Source organism: Magallana gigas, chromosome 7 (assembly GCF_963853765.1).
Source record: "Magallana gigas chromosome 7, xbMagGiga1.1, whole genome shotgun sequence".
In the NCBI taxonomy this organism is placed as follows: domain Eukaryota; kingdom Metazoa; phylum Mollusca; class Bivalvia; order Ostreida; family Ostreidae; genus Magallana; species Magallana gigas.
The window spans coordinates 42100718-42108597 of record NC_088859.1 but is presented as its reverse complement, the minus strand read 5'-3'; the positions used below and the strand labels follow the sequence as shown (position 1 = coordinate 42108597).

Below are 7880 nucleotides of genomic sequence, written 5' to 3'. Positions count from 1 at the left end.
TACAAAAATGTATTGCCTCTATACATGAAATGTCTATTTTGAGGGAATTATTAAGAATTAAAGACGAAACTTTTGCCGTATAATTCGACAAATTTCTTCAGTTGTAATTTCATTTATTTCATGGGATCGACTTTTATTTCGTGGGAACGACTTTAATTTCATGGCCGCGAAATAAAAAAAGAATCTCAAGCTTGTGTCCAATGGCAGCCACCGTACAAACTGCATCGAGAATAGTAAAAAAAAAATCAAAGGGACATAGTCACAATTTAGGCTGAAAATACCCCTCCCCCCAAAAGAAAAAAAAACCAACAACAACAAAACCCGAAAAACAAGCAATCTGAGAGTATTGCGTAGGGAATGCATGTGCTCTAATGACCCCTTATTTATTTAAGAAATATTGTTTTCTGTGCTAAATAGATTTTGAGGTCAAACAACACTCAATTTCAGTGGTAGGAAAGACCCAAAAAGCTCTGCTGTCTAAGTGTTAACCTGGAGGATTATGTTCATTAAAACACGAGAGTTTTCCTACCTTCGACTCCAACTGAAACTTTAATTGAAGATTGAACCAATCTGATCATAAACACGAGAGACGTTTTATAATTAACAATTTAACACCTGTTGTTAAAAAGGCTACAAAAGTCGAACTTGATAAAGAAAAAAAAATATCTCCTTTTTTCTCGTCTTGGTGCGTATAAAAATGCTGATCGAGAGAAGCAATATACGTGTCATATAAAAAAAAAATGAAATGAAAAATCTGTAGATAGTTACTAAAGTCAAACTTTAAGTATAACTCGAACTTTAGTTTGTCACTATGAACTAAACAAGTTATGAACCAGACAACAAGTTTCAAATCAATTTACCAAACCTTAACGAAAACAAGTCTTGAAAACAAAGTTAAGACAGAATGTCGGATATACAGACGGAAAGACAACGATAATAACCATTGGATGGACTAAAAATATTTAAGTCAAAACTGTTCAAAAAGTAAATGTCAAATTAAGGTGGTTTTTTTGTTATGTGAACAAGGTTCCTTACATTTTGATTGTTGAATAAAAACACCATGTTTAACACCCCCCCCCCCCCCCCCCCCCCAAAAAAAAAGGATCAACCTGTGCCATTCAGTTAACGAAAAAATACATGTCTAATGTTGATCATCACTACATATAAAAAATTAAACCAACAGACACATATAATCAGCACAACTCATGAAAACATATGCTGATCATGTGTTACAAAAAACATGTTAAAATATGTTCAACATATCTTGAAAATATGATTACCAAAAATATATGTTCAGCGTATGTTTGGAGTTTCTAAATATATTTCAAAAACATATTTTTCAAACACATGTTAATATTTTTTAAACATATATGTTTGTTCGATTCATGTTAAACGCATGTTCAACTGATGTCACTCGAAACATATGTTGCAATTTTATCTGTGATAACAGTTAAGTATATGTAATTTGGCAGAATGTTTGTTTCATTTCCAAATGTTTAAGAACTTGATATTGATAGCAAATAAGCCAACATGTTATATTTAACTATTTTTGCATGTTATGGAATACTATGGATTAATAACAAATTTATTTTTGCGAACGTGAGTGGTGATACAAATGAGCAATATAGTTATAACCGAATGAAACAGAAGGAAATGCCTTCAAAAAGGTTGAAGGACATGTTGCAAAAATAAAACCCCAAAGAAAAATCATCTGTATCCAAAAGATGAAATTATAATAAATAAAAACTTTTCTGTTGAAAAATAAGAAAAAGTATGTTCTTACGGTCTTAGGGATATCGATACAGACATTATGGGTAATATTTACATCGTGTGAATGGCAAGCAACTAGCATGTAAGTTATCTTTGTGAAAACCCATATTCCGTGCAATCTTTTCTTTTCTTTTACAGATATACGGAACCCATTTAGCATCATTTCTAAAAATATATAAATCTCTAAACATATTTATGAAATGGTTTAATGCATTTTTAAAAAATAGGATTTTGAGAGTTCCAATCCAACATGTTATTCAATATCATTATATGTTAGATTTCTGCACTCGTAAAAATTTGTTTCGCAGATTAAAAGAATTTTATAACCAAAAGAAAGAAATGAAAACAGAGCTGGAATTATGCAAATTTTTTTATGCAAAATTGAAAATTAAAAAAAAATGAAATACAATTAAAAAAAAAAATAGTTTATTTCTTTAATCGCCACACTCGATGATGCAAGAGCGGTAGAAATATAGCTCTATTCACGGAGCAAAAAATATCTGTACTTATGATTAGTCTGTTGACGTAAAGAACCACCATGGAGAGAAACTCTTTCTGCATTCTGGTGTGTTTTCTTCATTGTTCTTTTGGTCTCCCCTGCTTCCATATCGGCCAAAACTTTTATAGAAGTAAAAAGGGCAAGAAACATACCACAAGCTCAAGTTTTGTTGCCTATAGCATCGTATGCAGGGCTGACTGTATCTGCCCCACTCTTTGCTGCTTTGGTGGCATTCTACGCCATTACAAGATGCGCCATAAGGATGGGAATACTCTCTCTCTCTCTCTCTCTCTCTTTTTAAACACAAAAAACAATGCGTCACGTATATCTTTAGTGTTTTGGGGATTTTTCTTATGCACAATTTACCTTTGGGGACAATAGAGCACTAACCAAAACCCAAAAATATAATTACCGCATTATCTATTTCGATATAATTTCATCTGTCCTGAGCAGACAGGCCAATATTTTATATGTACAATCAAATTTTTTTTTTATCTTTTAATGTTGATTATATTTTTTCTGATACTACGACATATTTTATAAAAATGATTTGGTCATTCAGCACGGAAGTAACATTTTAGCCATAGAAACACAAAAGGCCAATTGACGCGCTCATCATAATATACGTAACATTGCTTTGCCCTTACTAATACATGTGCTCTAGCCTTACGTATGTTTTATATAAGAATTTCACCTCTATTAAAATCTTTCAATAAAGCAAACTCCTACACTCGAATGATGAGTGACCATGACAGTCATTCGCGTGCCAACAACAGAGGATGGTGCGGAGAAGCCTGCTTTTCCGACGAATACATCGACTTGGCAAACACTGGTGTATGTGTATCATACAGATGCTGCAGACCCGGGAGGAGGGGATAAACTATGTATGCGGATAAATATGAGTCAATTCAATATTATACTGATGAATGTCAAACTGTCTTTGAATAAATACTGCTCGTATTTTTTTACTCTTGATTTAGATATTTATAAAAATTTTTGCAGAGCATTTTGGATTGCAGTATTTGTTTGGTTCTCTTTATCTTCATTAGTCTTTCAAGATTCACGGATTTTTTTTTTAAGTTTAAAATTTGGATACCGTAAAATTCATACTAGGGTATCTAATTTATATATTTTGTGATTATTAAAATCACTTGTCGTATACTAGTATTGGTTATTGTTTGAAAAGTTTATAGGCCACCAAATCAATTGTTAAAATTCAATAAAAACATTCATGAGAGTTCACATTGTCATTAATGTTAATGTACCAGTAAAATAAAAATAAAAAGATAACATACAAGGGGTTTGCAAAAAGTTATTGAACTGCCTCAAGAAAAACATCAGCGGCGAAGCTACACAGATATTGAATTTGGCATGCATTTAGATATGCGGATGTTAAACTTTTCAACAAATTTTTAATGAGACTTATTTTAATTTAGTTTTTATCGATGATAAAAGTCGACACTGCACAACCCCAAAACTATACACACATGTACTAATAAATACTTCGCTACATTCATAACAATCTGCTAGGATTTATGTTTTTCGTCAATGGTTCTTGATACATGAGAAATATACAGTCATTAGGGGTATTCCAAATCACCTACTTGTAAGTAAAACGCATGTTTATAGTTGGTTGTGTGGATTCAGCAGAAAAGAGTAATGTCGGAAAACTGCTCTGTCCAATAATAATTTATATCTTTGAACTAGCGACTTTAACAAGGCCTAGGGTTCTTTTGATGACAACTTTGATGAAATGCATGTTACTTCTGGGTATTTGGAATCAGTAGATAAACTGGCACAAAACGGTCCGACAAAAATAATATTACCAACGAATATCGAATGTCCTACCAATGTTATGACAGGTCAAATAAACAAGATAAGGCTCAATATTGAATGTTTACAATAACGCTCTAAAATTTTGAATTGTGTTTTAATTTGGCAGAGGCTAAATACGGTATTCATGTTTACTTTCATCCACAAATAAAAAGAATGAATTTATTTCACTGTAAAGTTGAATAGTTTTATACTTATCGGGTTGTCATATTAATAAATGATGTAATGACATTAGTAAATGAAAAAGTTTTTAGTTTTATTTTGCATTATGTTCCAGAATTATTCTTATAACATTTTAAAACAACTAGATTTTGACCCGTGCGTGCACGGGTTGACATCGCATAGGCCGACACACCGTATTGTTGACATTTACATAACCAAGCTATAACCCTACAATAAATCTATTAATTTCACTATACCCTGCATAGTTAGAATAATCAAACTGTGTATCGGGACAGGCCTTCACCACAGTTAAAATGCCTCCCGTTATATCGTAAAAAATTGCAGAATCGCTCCGAAACGATTTTGCAGAAAAATTAATGAAGCTGCATTGAAAATAACAGCCAAATATTCATAACAAACCATTATAATGCTGTAAATACCTTTCATCTAAAAATTTAATTCATTTTAATGAAGAATTCAACACTTTTTCACCAACGTCTTTTACCATGTTTACTTGCTTCAAATTAACACACCATGTTGACATTCGGAACTCTCGGGACTTTTCATATTAAATGCACTGAGTTAGAGATATCTCCGTATTTTCTTTGATGAACAGAATATTTAGCAAATTTTCAATGAAAATTTACACGTATTTGTATCATCGTGTCTGAGTTTATCCATGCAAATTTGATATTGTTGAAACATAAACTAAAGAGCCTCCCGTGATTTAGCGTGAATCTAATGCGCATGTGCCAGATTGTAAAATCCAAAAATCCAGAAGATTTCCGGATTGTTAAAAGGAATTTTTGTTCATTATTAATTAGCGAAACTTGATGAAGAAAAAATAAAAACAAATTGGTAATCTTGTTAAATTGGAAAACGTGTTGGCAGTTTCTGTCATGGCTTTATTATTTATTGTACATAAAAGAAACAATGATAAATTGATATATATAAAACAATGATCAAGTCAATGATAATGTTTATAAGTCAATGATAATGTTTGTAAGTCAATGATAGTGTTTATAAGTCAATGATAGTGTTTATAAGACAGTGATGATATATGATATTGAGCTGACGTTGTTTATGATGAATGATTTTACCAGGAATAAAACTGTATTATATAAAATGACAATGACAATGATAAATGGCAATGAGCTGCATCGACTACACACGAGTATGTGATGTAGCAAATTAAATGAAAATGGAAGGAGCCCATATTACTGGCCGCAGACCCTGGACTAAAACAGAATGTGCGGCGAGACTCCTTTCAAAATTCGACTGAACACCAAATTCCCTCAAAGCCATGACGGGATACAGGTTGTTGGTGAGACGTGATCAACATCTGAAATACGAACAAAAAAAAAGACAGCACCAACAAAAGACAACTACATAAAGACACTTGTTTAGTTTGTCTTAAAGAAAAATTACCATATCAATAAAATAATTCATATGGGATAATTTGTATTACATCAACAATTTAAAAATATTTAAAATAAGCTACAGGGGGGGGGGGGGGGAGGGGTTTATGCGTCTTATCCCGGTCAGCGTCAGCAGCAAAAGGAGGTCGTAACGCGGATTATTTGCGCATGTTCTTACCGAAATTTCCTAATATGGGCAATAGGGCCTTACACGGGATATAACAAGGCCCTAAAAACAGGAGTTATCTCTCCTGGACTGGTTTACTCTGTTGTCTCCATAAAGGGACTTAACGCATAGTGAGTTAAGTCTAATTATGTTATAATCCGATTGTGTTTATCATTTATAATTATCATTTCTTGGTAATCTATATATTGTTACTTTATTTAAATTTATTTTTAACTTATTAGTTTATCTGCATCTGCATTTCTAACAATTATTCTAAATAATAATGTCTTAACATTTCAAGTATTTTATAGCATCTATTTTATTTGTTAAGCTAAATTAGTTTATCTGCATCTGCATTTCTAACAATCATTCTAAATAATAATGTCCTTACATTTCAAGTATTTTATAGCATCTATTTTATTTGTTTAGCTAAATCAAATACACGAAAGAGGAGTAATCCAGACAGTCATCCTAGTGCTAACGACAGAGGATGGTGCAGAAAAACATGTTTTTCCAATGAGTACATTGACTGGGCGGACAATGCAGTGTGTGGATCATACAATTGCTGCAGACCCGGGAAAAGAGGATAATCAATAATATGCAGAAAAGGAATTCATTTTTATGATAACAGAATGGAATGCAATAAACTGCAATTATTGTTTTTAAAAAAAAGATTATTGATTTTAATCAACTTTTTTTTAGTAATCAGGTCTAAAAAAAATTCTAAACAGGCATTATATTTCAGATTTTTAAAGATTTATTTAAATAAAAGAAACCATTTATGTAGCTTGTTATTGCATGAAGTTCAACAAATGCAGAAGAAATTGTGCTATATACAATATTATTTCTTACAAACTTAGTAATAAATACAGGGTTTTTTTTGTATATGTGATACAGGAGACATCATAAATTTTTTATCAGCTATTGCATTTTTTTTTGGTAAGGCATTTGTGCATGTTTACAGACGAAAAATAAAACATTTGTTGCAGTCAACATTTTTGAGTGCAGTCGGACACTTCATATGCTAGCAAATGTTTTGACGCAGTTAACTTTTAAAACCTGAGAAAATTGCAGTTTTATGGCTACATGTTTGCTAAAACAATTAGATCTCATATTTTCTTAATTTAATGCATTACAGACTACTTTCAGAATAATATTCAAAATTAATTTGCTAATTTTCTTGTTGTTTTATTACTAAGTATGTAATAAATATATTAATAGGCATTATTATTATGTATCAGCCCTCGACCAATATCATCCCTCGGGCGTATGTATTATTTCTCTATGTTAACATTTATATTTATGAAAGACAGATAGAACACGTCTCTAAGGAACACAAGAAAGAATACTCTAAAAATGAATAGGAGTACCAATGCTGTATACCCGGGAGGAGGGGTAATCCATGCATCCAGAAAAAATACTTCATTATTAAAATGATAGAATTGACTTAGCAAACTGCATTTTGTTGATTATGTGACGAAATTGGTTTTCAATTTTAGTTTTACCAAAATGTAAGACAAACGTTTACTTAAACACTACATTGTATGTTAAAAATTTTAAGTCATATATCAGACGAGCAAAATCGTACATTTAAGTGTATTGTATGTTTCATATTGGAAGTTTGATTTCAAGACCGAATACTAGCAATCTGAGAATAATTATAAGCTTTGGATCTGAAAAAGGCACATTTGGAATAGGTTACTGTGTTCTCCCTGAGATTGTGTTCACTAAGATGTTAATCCTACATAAGGCATTAAAAGTATAACACAAACATAGAGGCGCTCCACAAGAAGAAGTTGGGAAAGCGAACGGTTGACGCAGTAATTTGATTATTCTTTCGAAGGAAGGACAGCAGTGAGAGGCAACCGTCGACCAGTCAAAGAGATTGTGCTTCTTATACTCTTGGTCAACAAAAATGTGAGTGAACAGGTTAACGCTTGGGTGTAAGACATACACCAGTGAAACATACAGCTCGGCCACGTTATAATATAATAGGAACAAAAAATCTGATCGATTTACCATCCTTCTACAA

General features: G+C 32.0%; 1 protein-coding gene across 1 annotated transcript; it reads left to right on the top strand.

The window, feature by feature from the left end:
* The first annotated feature begins 1810 nt into the window (after positions 1–1810).
* LOC105319693 (big defensin-like) lies at positions 1811–6438 on the top strand. The gene is made up of 4 exons (XM_066065858.1): positions 1811–1814; positions 2302–2532; positions 2997–3137; positions 6278–6438. The coding sequence occupies exons 1-4, from the start codon at positions 1811–1813 to the stop codon at positions 6436–6438; spliced, it is 537 nt and encodes a 178-aa protein (XP_065921930.1).
* The last annotated feature ends 1442 nt before the right edge of the window (positions 6439–7880 follow it).

Coding starts and splice junctions, on each gene's coding strand:
- LOC105319693 (XM_066065858.1), top strand. Junction 2,533..2,996: donor TACAAGATGCGCCATAAGGA/TGGGAATACTCT, acceptor AAGCAAACTCCT/ACACTCGAATGATGAGTGAC. Junction 3,138..6,277: donor CAGATGCTGCAGACCCGGGA/GGAGGGGATAAA, acceptor TTATTTGTTTAG/CTAAATCAAATACACGAAAG.